Source organism: Hyperolius riggenbachi, chromosome 10, assembly GCF_040937935.1.
Source record: "Hyperolius riggenbachi isolate aHypRig1 chromosome 10, aHypRig1.pri, whole genome shotgun sequence".
Taxonomy (NCBI): Eukaryota; Metazoa; Chordata; class Amphibia; order Anura; family Hyperoliidae; genus Hyperolius; species Hyperolius riggenbachi.
The window spans coordinates 249,214,205-249,235,483 of NC_090655.1; the positions used below are offsets into that span (position 1 = coordinate 249,214,205).

General features: G+C 44.2%; 1 protein-coding gene across 1 annotated transcript in view; it reads left to right on the forward strand.

Moving 5' to 3' along the window:
• The window catches only part of LOC137537065 (uncharacterized), a 338,736-nt gene that overhangs the window by 238,422 nt on the left and 79,035 nt on the right, over positions 1-21,279 (forward strand). The window contains exons 35-40 of the mRNA XM_068259210.1: positions 5,208-5,308; positions 5,433-5,600; positions 5,728-5,806; positions 5,924-6,021; positions 6,646-7,372; positions 10,120-10,868. Coding sequence (XP_068115311.1) covers positions 5,208-5,308; positions 5,433-5,600; positions 5,728-5,806; positions 5,924-6,021; positions 6,646-7,372; positions 10,120-10,868 — 1,922 coding nt within the window. The remainder of the gene's footprint in view (positions 1-5,207; positions 5,309-5,432; positions 5,601-5,727; positions 5,807-5,923; positions 6,022-6,645; positions 7,373-10,119; positions 10,869-21,279) is intronic.

Consider the following 21,279-nt stretch of genomic DNA (forward strand, 5'->3'; position numbering starts at 1 on the left):
TCGGAAAGTTAACATTTAAAAGAGTGGTAAATTACAAAATAAGGCCCTGTGGCGAAATCTGATGGATAAGACAATGGAAGAGCAATTCAGACCCTGTGCGCATAGCATTGGTTAATAGGCAGAAGTGGTATCAGACACCCATGGTATACAAGTCATATGGCACAATCCTTGGGGAGAGCTTAGGACAGGTCAATGCGAGAGCGTGTTCTTTTACCCATTCTAATGATCGAGGCTTTTGGGAAAATAGTTAGCATTATATTGTGTGCATACAGTAATTACATTCCAGCTACGGAGCGTGTTATTATGACATGCCCCCCCCCCCCCCCCCAAATGTTCCTATATAAAATACTGGTGGTGTTGGCCAGTAATGGTCCCGTGTGGGTCCTCCAAAATGCGAGCACACAAGGTTAACACATCATGAGGTCAGGTAAACAAGCCATAACAAGTGATTGGTGGGAATAGGAAAATATCAACGAGATGGGTACAGCTCATGCCCTAAATTCAGGGCAACGTCTTCCTGAGGGGCTGAAGGCAGCTATGGAAGCAGCATGGGACCTGGACAAGATCCAGGTGGTTACTTAGTTTTGGAAAAGTTAAAAATACTTCATGGTGAGAGTTTGGGAGCTCTGCCTCAGGGTGGTAGTGGTCTGGTCGGAGATGATACCTAGAATGCGGTGGCGCCCCCCAGGCCCATATGCAAAAATTAACCGAGCCCGTTAGAAGGTAAACAAAGCCATTGCCAAAGTGGTATGCAGAAGAGGAGGAGTGTCAGTCCGACACAAACTACTGGAAAAAGACTCTTCTTTCTTCAGGCATGATGGCGTCCATCTTAATGATGTCGGGAACGAGGCGTTCCTGTTTGGGCTGAGGGAGGCTGCGGAAGCCGCCCTCAGTGTGTGGCGGGGCATTCGGGGTTGAGGCTCAACTCCCAGAATGCTGTGGCGGGGTCCTTTGTAAGGCCGACTTGGAGGCATAATCACAACAAGGACGGGAATAAAGTTACCCGCAGAGCTGAGATGGAACATGGCTTGCGGCTACTTGGTGATGGCGGCCTTGTCAGGGGACTCTGCAACGAGATGATTGATGTTGCCGAAATAAGAAGAAAAGGAAAGCTGGTTATGTGAAATAGTGATTGTTTTTTAGAGGAAAATTGATTATTGTATACTAACACTTTTTTAGTATTGGAATGTAACCAGCAAATAATGTTAATAAAAGCTGTGGCCTTGGTATTCCAAATAATTGTCACAGCCTGGTGTTTACAGGGGAAGGGGAGCCTATGAGGGCTTATCCAGGTCAGTATGAAGCTGTATAGAGCCGAGCAGACCTGCTTGAGGAGGAATGGAGTAGTGCCTGCACAAGAGGTACAAATGAAAGTCAGCACAGCCAGCTCTGCACAGGGGGAGGGAGAATAGAGGCTGGGATGCAAATTGAGATAAAACTGTGAGCAGCTCTGCATTTAACACAACGAGCATTTTTACATTGAATGTGAAATCATGCTGCAGCCTTGCTCCTCAGTCAGTGCAGCACAGACGCTGCAGGCAGCGTCAGGAATGTCAGGCATGTGTGAGGCTGAGACAGGCTGCAGCTCAGCTATACAGCTCTAAGATCTTATGCCTGCATTGCAATGTTTGTTTGGGGAGAGAAGGCTCAGGCACTGTGTGTGTGTGTGTATGTGGTGTGTGTAGCTGTGTGTGTGTATGTAGTGTGTGTGTGTGTGGTGTATGTAGTGTGTGTGTGTGGTGTATGTAGTGTGAGGTGGTGGTGTATGTGGGTGTGTGTATGTAGTGTGTGTGTGTATATGTGTGTGTGTGTGTATGTGTGTATGTATGTATGTAGTGTGTATGTAGTGTGTATGTATGTATGTAGTGTGTGTGTGTGTGTGTGTACAGTGTGTGTATGTATGTATGTAGTGTATGTATGTATGGTGTGTGTGTGTGTGTGTATGTAGTGTGTGTGTATATGTGTGTAGTGTGTGGTGTATGTGTGTGGTGTATGTGTGTGTGTGTATGTATGTATGTATGTAGTGTATGTATGTATGTATGTAGTGTATGTATGTATGTATGTAGTGTATGTATGTATGTATGTAGTGTATGTATGTAAGTATGTAGTGTATGTATGTATGTATGTAGTGTATGTGAGTGTGTGTATGTGTGCGTGTGTGTGCGTGTGTATAGATAGATAGATAGATAGATAGATAGATAGATAGATAGATAGATAGATAGATAGAGAGCGAGAGAGAGAGATCACAATCTATATTTAGCCATAGTCAGGGTCTAATGTCCTATCATGTTTTTATTTTGTATTTTAATACCACTCATTGGGGGAGGGGGGGGGGCGCCTGTTGATAGCTGGCCTAGGGTGTTGAAAAGTAGAAATCCGGCCCTGAAGATGACACCATACCCCCACCATTATCAGGTAGGTGGTGTTGCAGGGTTATATCTGAAAATTGAGTCTAAAGTACTGTACATGATATAAAATGTTATCAGTACGTAGCTTATTATTTTACTGCTAATGTTTTCTGTAAGTAATTATCTTCTATCATTTTGCGGGTTTAGGTAGAAGAACCATTTATGAAAGTCAATGTTAAAGAAGAACAAGGCTATATTACATGTGATCAGGAGTCTACAGATGAGGGAGAAAATATGATAGCAATCAAAAAGGACATATGAGGCATATGTGAGGGAGTGGTCAGCAATCTACAGAGGGTTGCATGATGTGGACAATTAAAGAGGAGGAACGTTCTTTAGATATCAGTATCAGTACAAGTAAGTATATACAGAAGCCTGTGGAGCTCAGGGGCAGCTTAAAAATACTGCATCTGCGCATGTGCTAAGCCTCCAGAGCAGGGACGGATCTAGGGGGGGGGGGGGGGGGGGGGGGGGGGCAAGCAGGTATCTTGCCCCAGGCGCAGTTTGTTGAATTCTTAAAAAGGCGGCAAAATGAATGGCAGTTTAGGCGCCAAAACCTGACCTTTAGGCGCCAAAACCTGACCTTGCCCAGGCGCAACTTGGTCTTGATCCGTCCCTGCTCCAGAGGACATGTCACGCGATGCAGTGTAATTCTACACGATTTTGATACTCAGCATGCGCGGCAGCTTAAATCTTAGGGGCAGCGTAATCAGACACAACACCTGCCCTCTGCTTAGGTGAGTATCCAAGTCTTTTTTTTTTAGGTCGCTTCAGCCCTCAGCTGTCTCAGTGTGGTCTATCCCCCATCACAGTGCCTTCACCTCACTCCCTGACGTTCAACAACAATCGATACCGTGCAGAGTGCAGTTTCCCTATTTTCCACTAGGTGGCGATCTAAATAGGAAGTAATTGAGACGCAGAGAAAGGTGAAGTGGGCGGAAGTAGAGGGGAGACATTGTTAGGACTGGCACCAAAGAAGGTAAATACATGATTATTTTACACTACTGTAGCAAAAACACAGAGAAGACAGGGCATGGAGCTGTGCTGTGACATAATAGGGCTGTTAATGAGCACCTTCTGTTTCCTGAATTAAAGGGAAGGTCCAAGCAAAAAAAAAAATAAGTTTCACTTTACCCTGGGGCTTCTACCAGCCCCATGTAGCCATCCTGTGCCCTCGTAGTCACTCACTGCTGCTCCAGTCCCCCGCTGGCAGCTTTCTGACCTCGGAGGTCAGGGCCGCATTGCATACATTTTTACGCATTCCAGCTAGGTGCAGGAACACAAAATGTATGCGTTGCATCCACTAACGCGTAAAAATGTATATGGTTAATGTTCCTGCACTAGCGGGAATGCGTAAAAATGTACGCAATGCGGCCCTGACCTCCGAGGTCAGAAAGCTGCCAGCAGGGGACTGGAGCAGCAGTGAGTGACTATGAGGGCACAGGATGGCTACATGGAGCTGGTAGAAGCCCCAGGTTAAACTCATTTTTTTTTTTTGCTTGGACCTTCCCTTTAAGATGTACTGTTTCTTATTGTCCATTTATGTTAAATGATGAAACATTACAGTCTAGTCTGGCATGATTCACAATATGGGGAGATTGCATGACAGTGTAGGCATCAGATAATGGTAGTGATCAGCTTCATGACAGATAGAATACCATGGATGGTGGCTGGGTCATACCTATAAAGATTGCATGCGCTTTCCCTGCATGCGGATTTGCATTGAATCAAACAGCAATGGGCTGATATGCATGTGATGTGAATTCTGCATGCGGGATAAATGTGCACTATGCAACATTTTCTTTGAACAAATGTGAACCCTTACTTAAAGGATATCCGAGGCGATGAGGTAAAATTTATCTTTACCATACCTGGGACTTCTCCAAACCCTAGAGGTCACGTGTGTCTCCTTGCCGCAGCTCCTGGTGTCCAGCTGGCAGCCTCTGAAGGATCGCCGTCCCCCAATGGGTCAGCGTCTTCTGCACATACAGGGGCATGCACCCACATCAACGGGTACTTACAGCGCCTGTGCAGTACTCTCCTGATAATGTGGGTGCTTCTGTATGCGGCACGGGTACGCACGCCCCTGCATGCATAGAAGACGCTGACCCATTGGGGTCAGCAATCGTTAGAGGCTGCCAGCAGGATCCCGGAGCTGCGGCAAGGGACACACGTGACTTCTAGGGGCTGGAAGAAGATTTTATTAATCGCTTCGGATATCCTTTGAAGTCCAAATCCGGGGGCAAATTTTTTTTTTTTTTACTTGTTTAATAGAACACTATTTCAAATTAATTGTACCTCAAAAATACATAAAAAGTTTTTACTTAATTAAAAAAAAAATCTGGTGCACCAGTTTATAGATACTCACCTTCTCCTTTACAATCTCCAGCTGCTTGTTCACTCTGTTGGCCTGAACCATGCCCCTTCAGTCACATGGCCATACAGAGTCTGTTGCTCTGCTAACCATCCCCCTTCAGTCACATGGCCATACAGAGTCTGTTGCTCTGCTAGCTGAAGCCATGCCCACAGTCAGTCTGTAGGAAGGGCAAGTGAGTGGGCACTAATGGTCACTGTGAAGGCATACTTATTATTTTCACATAGGTGATATGGGCATTCCAGAACTCCCCTCCCCCCCTAAATAAAATCATTGCTCAAAACTGTGTATTGTGTTTACTGGGGTTATCTCTTCTGTTCTACTAGTTTGTAGTTCAGAAACAGGTGACTAACAAGAAGCAATAATAGAGAAAATAAGGGTAGTCAAAGACCTGCAATGCAAGTAATGTTCAGTTTTCTGCACAGATCACATGACCACATCGCTGAGGATGGATGAAGACTGGAGTCATGTGGCTGAGAGAATATTAGACCTGACCCTGGAGGTGATCTACCTGCTGACTGGAGAGGTGAGGAGGATTCTGGGAGCGAGTGATGTCACTCTTGTCACATTTACTGAAACACTAACATGACATGAGAAGTGAATTCTGGGAGAGTATCCAACAATCATTATAATGGTTTGATTTTACGCAGGACTATGAAGTCGTAAAAAAGACATCTGCTGACCTAAATACACCCATCAGCCATCTCCATTGCCGATACCCGAACGCAGTGCTTCCACTTCACTACCTGACATCCAAGAAAGATTACAAAAAGATTCTAGAGGTCATCTGCAAGATGATGGAGCTGCTGACAGGAAAGGTGAGCAGTGCTGGGAGATTTGGGACATTTAACAATAACAACAAGGAGTGTGTCTCGATGGTGATTGTATTATTTTGTGTGCCAGGTTCCTATAAGGTGTTAGAATGTTGCTGTTTTCCCCATGCAGGAGTGGCAGAATTTTAAAGGACACAAGGACCTCTACAAGGACACCATGATGGAGAATCAGCCGCCCCTCACATCACCGGGTAAGAGGAGACTTTCTTGTAAAGGAGAGAGCAGTGTGGAGGGTCCACCTAGAACCCCCATCATCTGATAATTAATGGTGTCAATGTATTTAGTCAGTGTGCGTGTGTTTCCTACAGATGAATCCAGTAACAGAAACCCACCAGAGAGATGTACAGGTCCTTTTTATTACCGAGATTGTCCCCAGGAGGATCACACTATCCCCCACCATTACCAGGTAGGTAGAACCAAAGCTCTATTATTCAAATTAAATACCTGTGGACAGTGTTTCTCAAAGTCGGTGCCTTGGCATCCTCCTTTGCTGTGAGCATGTTTCATAGGTGCTGCGACAGCACAACATGTCTGACTTCCTATACTAGGAAAATGGGCTATCTAATACTGGGTGAACATCTGCTATCTATACTAAGGAGGGGAGTAACTAATACAGGAGACATATCTGGCTATCTATACTGGGGAGGAGGGGTTGTTTAATACTGGAGGCACAACTATACTGGGGAGGAGGGGTTGTTTAATACTGGAGGCACAACTATACTGGGGAGAGGGGCTGCCTAACAGTGGAGGCACATCAGGCATGTTGCATGTGAGCACCGCAGCAGCCATGCTCAGATGTGACTTAATACAGCGTCTGTGCCCCGAGCTCTAGCAAGAATCCAGCCAGTGCACGGGAACAGCTGCTGTCAAGCCTCCTGTGTGCCAAAGGGATGCCTTGAAAAATGTCTAAGTAACCAAGGGTGCCTTCACCTGATAGAGTCTGAGAACCACTGCTTTTGGAAATTGTAGTATTCGGTGTTGCTCCATTTTAGTGCTGAGATGCTAAAGATTTTTTTTGTTGTTGCTTAAGGGTGGGGAAATGATTATGAAGATTGCAGTTACAGAGGAGGAAGAAAAAATGGATGTGAGGGGTCATCTGCAGTCTATGGAGGAGGGTGATATGATGAGGACAATTAAAGTGGAAAAAGAAGAGACATATGTGAGGAGTGATCAGCAGTCTATGGAGGAGGGTGACATGATGAGGACAATTAAAGAGGAAGAAGAGAAGTGTGTGAGGAGTGATCAGCAGTCTATGGAGGAGGGTGATATGATGAGGACAATTAAAATGGAAGAAGAAGAGACATATGTGAGGAGTGATCAGCAGTCTGTGGAGGAGGGTGACATGATGAGGACAATTAAAGAGGAAGAAGAGAAGTATGTGAGGAGTGATCAGCAGTCTATGGAGGAGGGTGACATGATGAGGACAATTAAAGAGGAAGAAGAGAAGTACCGGTATGTGAGGAGTGATCAGCAGTCTATGGAGGAGGGTGACATGATGAGGACAATTAAAGAGGAAGAAGAGAAGTATGTGAGGAGTGATCAGCAGTCTATGGAGGAGGGTGACACGATGACAATTAAAAAAGAAGAAGAAGAGATGTATGTGAGGAGTAATGAGCAGACTATGAAGGAGGATAATATGATGAGGACAATCAAAGAAGAAGAAGAGAGATATGTGAGGCCTGATCATAAGTCTATGGAGAACAGTCAAATGATTGTGACAGTTAAAGAGGACGGATCTTCTTTAGTTTCCAAAGTAGGTAAGTAGTAAACACAAAACAGAGTCGCAGATCTGTTCCTCCCCCAAGAAACCTACAAATATTAAGGATTTTTTAAAAATATTACTGTGTCATGAAGAGGGAAGGATGGTGAAAAGTACTATGTAGATAGGAGGATAGTATTAGTATTAACCTTTTTACATTTAGTATTTCAAAGTCATGCTAAGAGCAAATGAGGAGCAGATACTGTACACCATATGAAAGGTCCATCTCCATTCCTCAGTATAGCATCATAGTACCAACAAATGAGGAGGAGATACTGTACACCATATGAAAGGCAATCTCCATTCCTCAGTATAACATCATAGTACCAACAAATGAGGAGGAGATATTGTACACCATATGAAAGGTCCATCTCCATTCCTCAGTATAACATCATAGTACCAACAAATGAGGGGGAGATACTGTACACCATATGAAAGGCAATCTCCATTCCTCAGTATAGCATAGTACCAACAAATGAGGAGGAGATACTGTACACCATATGAAAGGCCCATCTCCATTCCTCAGTATAACATCATAGTACCAACAAATGAGGAGATACTGTACACCATATGAAAGGCCCATCTCCATTCCTCAGTATAACATCATAGCACCAACAAATGAGGAGGAGATACTGTACACCATATGAAAGGCCCATCTCCATTCCTCAGTATAACATCATAGCACCAACAAATGAGGAGGAGATACTGTACACCATATGAAAGGCCCATCTCCATTCCTCAGTATAACATCATAGCGCCAACAAATGAGGAGGAGATACTGTACACCATATGAAAGGCCCATCTCTATTCCTCAGTATAACATCATAGTACCAACAAATGAGGAGGAGATACTTTACACCATATGAAAGGCCCATCTCCATTCCTCAGTATAACATCACAGTACCAACAAATGAGGAGGAGTGATACTGTACACCATATGAAAGGCCGATCTCCATTCCTCAGTATAACATCATAATACCAACAAATGGGGGGGGGGGGTGGGGGGGGGGGGGGGGGTGATACTGTACTTCATATGGTCCATTTCTGTTGACCTAGGGGTAGAAGTTTAGTCAATCAGAGCATCTAACTATTGGTTAGTTAATCAGCTCCAGGCCAATTGACGTGCAGCAATATTTGACTGCATTCTTTTTTCTTTTTGGGTTTGTTAAAATTTGCATGTTCTGCTTATCACTATTTATAGTCACTGTTAGCGTGAACATGTGGACTGTTTTTGTTTAATAATTTTATTGTTTAACCACTTAAGCCCAACTGGACGAACATTCTCATCCAGTTGAGCTGTGCACACTCCCACGGGCCACGCGCGCTCCCACTGCCGGCCGTTAGCCCAGCGATCAATGAAAGGGATTATAGATCCCTTTCACTGATCGAAGCCCACTGCAAAAAAGCCGACAGCGTCTCTTCAGACGCTGCTGTTTTTCTGAGCTCAAAAAGTTTCCCGTCTTCATTCTTCTTCCTGGGAGCGAGATCGATCACTCCCAGGACTTTTTGACTGTGGCCATCTTGTGGCCAAATAGTAAAACTACACCCACAACCACTTTCTATTAAATTAATATATTTTTAACATTTAAAATTAGCTGTTTCCCTCACACAACAAAAAATACTCAAATAAAATTTTTTTATAAAAAAAATAAATAAAAAATACAATAATAATAATAATAAAAAAACATAAATAGTTACCTAAGGGTCTTAACTTTTTAACCTCTTGAGGAAAGCAGGGCTAAACCCCCCTAGTGACCAGGCCATTTTTAGTAAAATTGGCCACTGCAGCTTTAAGGCCAAGCTGCAGGGCCGCACAACACTGCACACAAGTGATTTCCCCCCCCCCCCCCTTTTCTCCCCACCAACAGAGCTCTCTGTTGGTGTGGTCTGATCGCTCCCCCCATGTTTGTTTCTTTTTTTATAATAAATATTATTGTTTGTTTTTTTTTTTATAAAAATCCCTGTTTCTTTAAATCCCTTCCCTCCCTCCCTCCCTCCCTCCCCACAGCCAGCCAATTACGGCGATCGCTCTCTTGTCCCCCAGGGGGAGCAGCGCTGCACAGTGTAAATAGACGGCGTGGTCGCCGTCTAACAGTATTGCCGCTCGGAGACTGAAGAGGGGGCGGAGCTCCGCCCTCCGAGCATGAGATGCGTGCGCGCAGCATGCGTGCGATCTCATGCAAATTACAGCCCCAGGACTTTACGCTAATCGGCGTTGGGCGGTCCTGGAGCTGCCGCCGCGGCCACGCCCATCGGCATGACGCGGTCGGAAAACGGTTAAATATGCATGTCAAATAAGTATATTAATATAATTTTTTAAATTATGAGCTTGTAAATAGTGATGGACGCAAATTGAAAAAATGCTCCTTTATTTCCAAATAAAATATCGGCGCCATACATTGTGATAGAGACATAATTTAAATGGTGTAATAAGCGGGACAAATGGGCAAATAAAATACATGGGATTTAATCATGGTAGCATGTATTCATTTCAAACTATAGTGGTTGTCCTTTAACTTTAATAAAAGCATCAAATCCAGAAAATGTTTAGTAAAAATGAGTGCCCTCTTTAATCTGTGAGTGATTGCTTTATTGATCAAATATTGATTAGGAATAGTGGTCCTTTCATGTCTTATTTGTTCACTGTATTGTATAGTGTGTAGTTCCTTTTATATACACAACCACCAAATAAAGAACAGAATGAATAAATGCACTTTAACCCCTTTTCTGTTTGGCCCCTGATAGGTGGACATGATGTCGGGAACACCTCAGAGGAAATTGTTATTTTATTTCCAGTTTATGATTTAGAAGGTAATGACATCACACAACATTCTCCAGGAGGAAACATTACGAATCTTCACCATGTGGATAAGTCAGTGGGTTGTTCTAAGCATGAGAAACAGACCATGGGACATCCTGAGGAGCAGAAGAAGGGGGTTTCTGAGGAACATAACATAGGGCTTCCTGAGGAGCAGATGAAGGGGCATCCTAAGGAACAGAAAAAGTGTAATCCCAAGAAAAGGCATCTTGAGGAGCATAAGATTATTGAGGAACAGAAGAAGGAGATTCTTGAGAAGAAGAAAAAGAGGATTCTGGAGGAAGAGAAGGAGTATGAAGAGGAACAGAAGACTGGGCACCTTGAGGAACAAAATAAGGAGCATTTTGGGGAGCAGAGTCTTGTTGAGGAACAGAATACGGGGCTTCTCGATGAACAGAAGATGTTCCCTTCATTTTCTTGTCCAGCGTGCGGGAAAGGATTCACTCATAAAGATGGACTTCGTAGACACCAGATCTATCACACAGGCGAACGCGCTTTTTCCTGTTCTGATTGTGGGAAAAGCTTCATTCAGAAAGCTCACCTTCATAGACACCGGAAGATTCACACAGGTGAGCGTCCGTACCTGTGTTCAGAGTGTGGGGAAACCTTCTCTCAGAAGCGATGCCTTGTGATACACCAGATTATTCACAACGGCCAGCAAGTCCTCTCATTTCCATGAAACGCTGGTGCTGGCGCGGGCATTTCTGCGGTATTGCCAGCACATGCATTTTCCTGTGTTTCGCAGGTTGTAGAGTATGTGGACTGCTATAGAGCACCAATTTTTTTAAATATATTTATTCAACACAACATAGTTTTGTGAAAAGAAAAATAAACTGCTGTTTTAATTAAACAGAGAAGGAAATGACTTGCTGCACCATTCCATAGATCCCCCAGATCTTCCTTAGCAATCACATACTACCTGCTCATTCCCCATTGGTCTGACGCTACACTTCCCTACTAAAGACTAACAGCCTAGATGGTGTATCAATATCAAAAAAACAATATAAAGGAAATGCTGACCAAGTCACCAGATTGGCGATCAGTTGGGGCCCGTTTCCACTTGTGCCATGCGGAATCATCGCAGAAACTGCGGTAATGAATTCGCATGCGGATTCTTTAGCATTTGTATGCAAATTTTACCGCGAATTTGCATACGTTTTCGCATATGTTTGTATGTATGCAAATTTAACCATGTCAATGCCTGTGCGCTTTTACATTGGTTTTATGCGAAATCGTATGCGAATTCGCGGTAAAATTCACATACCGAAACCGCATGCGAGTTTCCTATTAAATACATTGTATGCAAATCGCTTGGCGGTGTGCGGCGAGCGAATTCTGATGGCTCTGCCGTGCAGATTTTTCCTGCACACAAAACCGCAAAGAAATCCTGACAAGTGGAAACAGCCCCATCCACTTGTATTGCCTATGCGAATTTGCATGCGGGAAATGCATTCGAATTCGCGATAGTGGAAATGGGCCCTTAAAGAGACACTGAAGCGGAAAAAAAATGATGATATAATGATTTGTATGTGTAGTACAGCTAAGAAATAAAACATTAGGAGCAGAGACCTGAGTCTAATTTTGTTTCCAGTACAGCAAGTGTTAAGAAACTCCAGTTGTTATCTATGCAAAAGAGCCATTGAGCTTCTGAAGCTTATTATCTCAAGTGTCTTGCACTGTGTTGTTTTTTTTCCTGCAGAGTACAGTTCCCTGGCCTGCTCTGTAAAATCATTTATAATGCTGAGTAGTGTGTAAACTACAAATATTAGAGAATGATGCAGTGTTATTAAAAAAACTATATGACGGAAAATATAAAATAAAAATATGAGAATATTTTCTTTTCTACTAATGTTCTAGTAATTATCCGTAGTACACGACCAATTCATTGTATCATCATTTTTTTTTCCGCTTTAGTGTCTCTTTAAGCTTGGTACATTCATCCAACTTTTATTGGTAAATGATTGGCTTTAATTTTTTTGTAGATTAGTGAGTTTTTAAAATGATTATTTTGTACAAAATAAAGTTTAAATTACTTGCCGGCACGGCAAGGCACTCCCTTGTGCTAGGGGGCATGGCGACAAGCTAGAAGCTAAACTTTGGTAAACCCTGTAAGTGGCGAGTAAGTGGGTATCCTGAATAATTTTCTGCATTCTCCTATATGTCACTACAGGGCCTCTTTAAAGGGGAACTGAAGAGAGAGCTACATGGAGGCTGTCATGTTTATTTCCTTTTAATCAATACCAGTTGCCTGGCAGCCCTGCTGGTCTATTTCTCTGCAGTAGTATCTGATTAAAACCAGAAACAAGCATGCAGCTAGTCTTGTCAGATCAGACTTATAAGTCTGAACCACTGAAACACCTCATCTGCTGCATGCTTGTTCAGTGGCTATGGCTAATAGTATTAGAGGCAGAGGATCAGCAGGGCTGCCAGGCAACTGGTATTGTCTAAAAGGAAATAGACATGACAGCCTCCATATACCTCTCTCTTCAGTTCCCCTTTAAAAGCGGGCTGTACACCTTGTTCCACATTTTTAAACTGATAACCTCCATTTGTTTGCAATAAATTATGTGTAGAAAATGTATCAGAGCCAGCTGCTGCTGTATGGATGTGATGGATGTCTGGACATGACAAGTCATGCTGGGAGAAATCTCCCATCATCCATCACTCTTTCCTGGACTGGAAGCTGGATGAAGAAATGTTATATAAAGTTTCTGGAGACCATGGCAACTGTATGTTTATCCTTGTATGTGGTTTATGACCTCCATGTTGTAATAAAACTCTGAAGTTTTAATACTTTGTGTTATTCATGCCATTGGTAAGAGTTTCTGTCAACTCACTGTCCTTAATGCACACTATATTAACCTCCTTAGCTGTAGCTGTAACCCCAAGTTAGCTCAGAGCAGTAATCCCGAGCCTGACTCAGGGTAGCCCCCGGCAGGCATATGCAGAGCGTGTGCGCATCCCCTGGGATCCAGATGCTGGCAGCCATTCTTCTTCTGGTTCTTGGAGGCTCGCAATCTCATTATATGGGTAGAGTGCCACCCGGTGGACGTAGGGAGAACTGCAGTGCTGGATCCAGGGGAGATGAGTAACAGGCAGGTCTAGCTAGCGGTACTAAGATTTTTTTGCTGCTTTTAGGGTCTAAAAGCTTGTGAGAACATTGCACCGCTTTTAGACCCTAAAATCTGGAAGTAATTAACTAGCTCTGTAACTTGCCTCAAACTCAAATTCGCAGTCAGTAGGGTTGATGCACAAAACATTGGTAATACTGCGGGGCACACACAGCTCACGGCAATATTACCTTCACTTCCACCTGCAGTACTGTAGTACGCTATTGGCGTGACTCGCTAGTGTGACCGTCGCTACGGTAGTGTGTGTTACTGATGAGCATCACTGTTAGTAACGCGTGTTACCATAGCAACGATCATATTACTCAAGTACCCAGAGGCAAGCTTATAGCGTTACTTCTGGTACTGCAGACGGAAGTCAAGGTATTATTTGTGCACTTTAGTATTACCAATGTTTTGTGCATTTTCCCTATTGGCTCTTATTCAATTAACTTTCTCCTACGTTTTCTCCTAGGAGATAATTTTTCATTTTCATCCTTGCAGAAGTTTGCAATTGAAAAAGCCTCAAAAACGCAGTGAAAAGGTACTGTTAAAATTGAAATGCAATGTTACAGTCCTCCCACAGGGAGGAGGGACATCTGCTGGTATGCTGGCCCTACGTAGGCATAGAACACCCCCAGCAATGGGATCGCGGTAGGGGCGCGGGTGTGGCTGTACCGTACATGCGCAGTATGCATTGACTGAGGATGACTGAAGGAATTACCAGAATTGTAGTGTAAGCTGCTGACATATTTCTGGCTATGAAAACAACCAAAGGGTGGAAGATAAAACTCCCATTCTATAGGGCAAAGCTGCTGCATGCGCAAGTACAGCTGTGTCAGTTATGCGTGTGCAGTGATTGCGTCCATGCCGTGCATGATTACAACTGTGTATTAGATATACAGTATAGATGACCAGTGGGACAGTTGTTGGTGATCTCTTACCTTATACATTTTTATTATTGATTTATAAAATGCCAACATATTCCGTGGCGCTGTACAAATTAAGAAACAAACATGGGGTGCATAATAATACAAATAATGGTATACACCAATATACAAAATACAGAGACGGTAAAAAATACAGACTTGGTAATTTAAGTGTTAAAGTTAATATGAACAAATGTGTAACAAATTCCAAGACACAAAAGGGTGAGAGAGCCCTGCCCTTGTGAGCTTGTAATCTAATGGGATGGGGGGAAACAAGAGGTGGGGTAGTATACAATTATTATTATTATTATTATTATTTTTTATTTATATAGCGCCAACATATTCCGCAGCGCTTTACAAAGCACAATAAGACGACAAGGGGAACATAGATACAACTAACAAATATACAGCAGAGTTCCAAGCAGCACAAATATTGTTACAAAAACAGTAAACATTAGGAGGATGACCCTGCCCTTGCGAGCTTACAATCTAATGGGTAGTGGGGGACACACTAGGTAAGGGGGTGGAGGATGGATGAGGCAGTGATTCTTTGCCTCTGATTACATTGTGACAAATAAGTAAATAAAGGGCTATAGAATGTTATAAGCTTGTCTGAAAAGGTGTGTTTTAAGAGTGCGTTTGAAGATGTCCAGGTTTGGAGCATGACGTACAGGCTGTGGAAGAGAGTTCCAGATAAGGGCTGATGCTCGTGTAAAGTCCTGGATGCGAGCATGAGAGGAGGTGATCAGCTTAGAGGCCAGGAGAATTTCTTGGGAGGAGCGAAGGTTGCGGGAGGGACAATATCTTGAGATTAGTGAGGAGATGTATGGAGGAGACAACTCGTGGAGGGCTTTGTATGTTAGAGTCAGGAGTTTGAACTGGATCCTCTGGGTAATGGGTAACCAGTGGAGAGAATGGCACAGTGGGGCTGCATCAGAAGAGCGTGTGGAAAGGTGAATGAGGCGGGCCGCTGCATTTAGAAGGGATTGGAGAGGAGCTAGCCTGTTTTTTGGTAGGCCACAGAGCAGGGTGTTGCAGTAGTCTAGGCGGGAGATGATTAAGGCATGAACAAGCATTTTGGTGGCCTCTTGTGTGAGGAAGGGACGGATACGGAATATATTTTTGAGCTGGAAATAGCAGGTGGTGGTTAATGAGGCAATGTGAGGTTTAAAGGAGAGCTCTGAGTCAAGTATAACCCCCAAGCAGCGGGCCTTAGTGGTTGAGGTTATTGGGGTGTTGTCTACCGTTATGGTTGCAATTGGTGGGGGTGTAGATAGCAATGGTGGAAAAATCACAATTTCCGTTTTAGTCATGTTGAGTTTGAGGAAGCGGGAGGACATGAATGCAGAAACGGCACGTAGACAGTCGGGGACTCTGGATAGTAGTGAGGACAGGTCAGGAGCTGAGAGATAGATTTGGGTGTCATCCGCATAAAGGTGATACTGGAAGCCAAAAGAGTTAATTAGTTGTCCCAGGCCACGGGTGTAGATTGAGAAAAGAAGTGGCCCAAGAACAGAGCCTTGAGGTACACCAACAGACAGTGGGTGTGGAGAGGACTTGGTGTTAGAGAAGGAGACAGTGTAAGAGCGTCCAGAGAGATAAGAGGAGATCCAGGAATGTGCTTGTCCCTTGATTCCTAAAGATGACAGTGTCTGCAGAAGCAGAGCATGATCAACCGTGTCAAAGGCAGAGGAAAGGTCAAGGAGTATTAGAATAGAGAACTGGCCTTTGGATTTAGCTACCAGTAGGTCATTAGCAACTTTCGTGAGGGCAGTTTCAGTGGAATGGTGTGTGCGGAATCCAGATTGAAAGGGGTCAAGTAAGGAGTTGGTAGAGAGAAAGGCAGACAATTCTGAATGGATGTGACGTTCCAGCAGTTTAGAAGCAAAGGGGAGGAGCGAGACAGGACGGTAGTTGGATAGAGAAGTTGGATCAAGAGAGAGTTTTTTGATTAGTGGTGTGATGATAGCTTGTTTGAATAAGGAAGGAAAAGTGCCAGTGGAGATAGAAAGGTTGAATAGAGTTGTTAGAGCGGGATTAAAGGAGGAGGAAAGCTGGGGGATTAGATGAGAGGGAATGGGGTCCAGGGCACAGGTAGTGAGATGCGCTTTGGAGATTAGTGAGGAAAGACACTGATCAGTTAGTGTGGTGAAAGATGTTAGAGTGGGAGACTGGTCTTGTGGAGCGGGGGGGAGGCAGTTAGTGGTGGGTGAGGGTGCAGGCGGACAGAAGGAATTTATAGGTGACGGCTGTGCTGGTAAAAATGGTTGCGCGTTAAAGCTATTACGTATTGCATCAATCTTGCTTGTAAAGTATGATGCAAAGTTGTCGGCTGACAGACATGTGGTAGGGGGAGGAGGTGGGGGACGAAGTAGGGAGTTAAAGGTGTTGAATAATTGTTTTGGGTTGTGAGACTGTGAGGAAATGAGCGAGGAGAAATAAGACTGCTTAGCAGAAGTGAGGGCATCCCTGAGCTCCTGCATAGTTTGTTTATAGTGATTGAAGTCTTCTACAGCAGTGCTTTTTCTCCAGCATCTTTCTGCCACCCTGGAGTGCCTTTTCAGCTGTTTGATTTGTTCAGTGAGCCAGGGCTGCCGGTTAGTTTGGCGGGGGCGGGTGGTGGTGAGTGGAACGGCTGAATTCATGGCAGAGGAGACTACATTAAATAAGTAACTGGATGCTGCCTCAGGGTCAGTGTAGGAAGACAGGGTACTTAGAGGTTCCAAGGCCTCAGTCAGGGAATTCACATCCAGGTTGCGGTAATTCCTGCGCGTGACTGTATGGTGTAGTGTTGGAGGAGTTAACGGTAGAGAAGAATTGATTGAGAAGGTAAGAAGGTTGTGGTCTGAGAGGGGAAGCGGAGTGTTATGAAAGCTTGAAATAGAACAGAGGCGGGTAAAGACAAGGTCAAGAGTGTGGTCGTCTTTGTGGGTGGAAGTGGAGGACCATTGGGCGAGGTCAATATTCCTATCTAGAGGCAGCGTGTTTTAGGTTATCTATTAGGAGTACAACTTGGCCAGAGGTCAAAAAAGGAAGTGGCCTAAGGTAGAGCGCCAGTTCCCTAACACCTAAAATCAGGCTCCCAAATGACTGATAGTCGTAGCCAAAGCCATTAAATATTATGTAGTATTGGCTACTGGCCACATCGGGTGCCCAAATGCCCATCTATAGGACGCCTGCTGATCACATTGCAGCAAATTAATGTTGACGTCAGTTCTAACGTGATGCTTGTTGTCAGCTTTGATCTATACCATCGTTTCTAAGGCATCCGGACATCTCATAAACAGCTGATTATTTCATCCCAGGATCCCAAGAGTTGTGATAAGATGCCCATAAACCAAGCACTGTTCAGTGAAGCTGTCAGATCTCTGTAAAGGTTCATTTTGTATAATGATGGGGAATTGCATAGGAGGACTCTAGAACCACAAGCCCTAGTATAGTGGTTAGACATTGAACTGAACAGGCATGATTTATTTGCAATAAGCCAACCGCTATTTGCTTAGCTTTTCGCTAGCAATTGGTGAAGTGTATTTATCATGGTATGTATTAGGAGGAGATGTGGGAGTTGTGTTTTTTTTTTTTTTGTATCTAGTATGTTTTTGGGTTGTGGGAGGAAACAGGAGTGCCTGGAAAAAACCCACACAGACACGGGAAGAACATACAAACTCCATGCAGATACTAAGCGCCCTAGCTGGGATTCCAACCAGAGACCCAGAACTGCAGTGGCTAAGGAGTTAGGCACACCTCAGCCTATCCTCATCCACCAGAGCTATCCCAGGTTTATTTATTTATTTTTTGAAAGTTCGGTGATATGAAGGTTTCATTTATCTGGTCTAATACACTGCCGGTTCCCCCAAAAGGTCGCCACCTTGTTTTAGCAGTGGTTTCTACAGTCGGTAAAGATCTAGGTTTAGCAACATTATGTGCACAAAGAATGAGGTCACTCTAGTAAGCTCACTACCGGAATATAGTAAATGACCAGGTTATTCCATCAATGAATTTTTTCCTGCCTGATGGCACAGGCGTATTCCAAGAATGGATAATTGTAGCGACCAATTAAGACTATGCTGTAATTTTTCGAAGTACGATTATAACCGGGATCCAGCAGATGTTGTCATCGTTGCAAAAGCCACTTGGTGGGGGCAAAGGGGTTATGGGAGTGTCTCAAGCAAGTAAACACGCCCGAGGCTGCTAATGGGTTAAGCACAGCAGAGCCCACAAACAGCCTAAGAAGTGGTCTTCACCACTGTGAGTACTGCCGGTGATATGTGCTGGTTGGTTGAGACTTCTGGTTGGTTGAGACTTCTGGTTAGTTGAGTTCTGGATAACCAGGACCCTACTGTATTCACGTACGTTGTTACTGCTGTAACAGTGGCATTGCTTTACTGACGTCTCACTCGAGCGCTGTAAAAACAGAGGAGGAGATTTGGGAGATTTTTGGTTTGCGAACCTGGACCGCGAATTTCCGCAAAAGTCCTCAAACAGGCGAACCGCCATAGACTTTAATGGGCAGGTGAATTTTAAAACCTATGGAGACTGTTTCTGGCCACAAAAGTGATGGAAAAGTTGTTTCAAGGGGTCCAACACCTGGACAGGGGCATGCCAGAGGGGGATCCATGGCAAAAGTCCCACCAAAAATTACGGAGTTGATGCAAAGTCGTGTTTTAATCTCTAAAGGGCAGAAATCACAGTACATTCCTAAATTTGTGGAATTAAGTGCTTTAAAACCTCCGGCATGTGTACATGATAAGGTAGTGTAAGGGTTAGGCCCGATTCACATTGACAAACGCACCACAAACAACCACGAAGAGCTTCAGTGATAACGTCATGTGAGCAAATAATTGTTTTTGCTAGTTGACACCTCCAGGACATAAATGTTAGTCTTCTCAGCGACAATCTTTGTGTAGTGGTGTGTAGTAGCCGTCGTGCTTGTGTGCACGTTCGTGGAGGTGCAGTCGATCGCGATTTTCCAGCCTCTATGGTCAGGCTGAGGTAGTTCATTGATAGTTAAATGACCAAAAAAACACTGATTCTGCACTGAGGCCTTATACAGGGGGCAGTAGTGGATACTAGATGCCAGTAGTGGTGGTGAAGGATTATTGGGTTATGGTCAGTGCACTGCTAGGACCAGCAGACCTGCCTCCAACAGCTAACTTGTGTACGGGACACAGAAGAGCAATACAATAGTAATAAAAACAATGTATCAGCCTTAAAGAGAATCTGTATTGTTAAAATCGCACAAAAGTAAACGTACCAGTGCGTTAGGGGACATCTCCTATTACCCTCTGTCACAATTTTGCCGCTCCTCGCCGCATTAAAAGTGGTTAAAAACAGTTTTTAAAAGTTTGTTTATAAACAAACAAAATGGCCACCAAAACAGGAAGTAGGTTGATGTACAGTATGTCCGCACATAGAAAATACATCCATACACAAGCAGGCTGTATACAGCCTTCCTTTTGAATCTCAAGAGATCATTTGTGTGTTTCTTTCCCCCTGCAGCTATCTTCCACTGAAGTGTCAGGCAGTTTCTTCCTGCAGAGTGCAGACAGCTCTGCCTGTATGTAATTCCTCAGTATGTGAAAGCCCAGCCAGCTCAGAGGATTTATCCAGCTTGTAAAAGATGCGAGAGAAGAGAGAAGCTGCCCTAATCTAAATAATACACAGGCAGTGTGCAGAGAGGGGCCTGGAGGGGGGAGATGGATCACAGAACCACAACACTGAAGAACTTGGCAGCCTTCCAGACACAGGCTGACAAGTCTGACAAGAGAGAGATAAGTTGATTTATTACAGAGATGGTGATAGTAGAACGTGCTGCAGTAAGCCAGAACACATTAGAATAGCTTTTGGAAGTTGTAGGATGATAAAAAACAGGATGCAATTTTTGTTACAGAGTCTCTTTAAGAAGGGCTAAGCTGTTCTGGACAATGTGGTAGCAGCAAGAATCTGCACTGAGGACACAAAACACAGGCCTACCTAACGCTGTCCCTGTCAGCAGCACACTCTTCCCGATCTGTCTAGCACAGAAGCCAAACACAGACTGCAAAATTGCTGCTGTGCTGGCTTTTCTGATAGGTGGGGAATGGTCCAGGAGGGAGGGATAGCTGATCGGCTGCCATGTGTCTGCTGACTCTGGGGTGAGGGGGTCAAAATTTGGCTCCATTATAATGTACAGGGGGCAGGTCGAACATGCCATGTGTCACCGCAAACTATTCGCCGGGGAACAGTTTGGGCCATCTCTAGCTACAAATCATTGGAACCCCCGGAAAAATATTTGGGGTGCTCCAATGCTCCCAGCCCTTTCCTTTCCTCCCCTTGGTGATCCTGACAGCTTGGGGCCCACCTTGCAAGGGCCCAAGAGGTAAAATGAGGTCCTAGGTAGAAATGAATGTGGGGCCCTTTACATTTTCATATTGTACTGACAGTAAGCTTGTTATGTCTACAGCCTCTGACTTGTGGGGCCCCTAAGGAGATTGGGGCCCTGGGGAATTGCACATAGCGTAGCATACGCTGAGAATGATCACCAATTCACCACTTGCTGCTGTCATTAAGCTGCACTGCTGTAGCAGTGCAGCTTAGTGAATCAACCCCATTGTCTGCATCTTCCTGCTTTACTAATTTGCTCCCATTGGTAATCTGTGATCTCCACTAGTCATCAAGTGGCTACACACACCCTTTATGAAGAATTATTAAAGGTCTGTTTTGCGAGTTCAGTGAGTTTGGGTCAGATAGGTGTATGTGGTCTGGTAATAATTTATGTATTCTTTATAGACTTATTTTGACATACAACCTAGCAATTTTGTTATTGGTGACTGCAAAACAAATTTATAAAGGCTATGGTCTTCCTATTCACAGAGTTGGTGGCGGCGAAAAATGCCGTGCCCGGGGCACCAAAATGGCCAGATATGGCCCTGACTTCCCCAGTATTTGTCAAACTCCTCATTCATGCCCTTATCATCTCCTGCTTTGGCTTCTGCAGCACCCTTTTGTCCCTTTGAACCACATCACCCCCCCCCCCCCCCCACAATCCATCATGAATGCGACAGATTCTTCC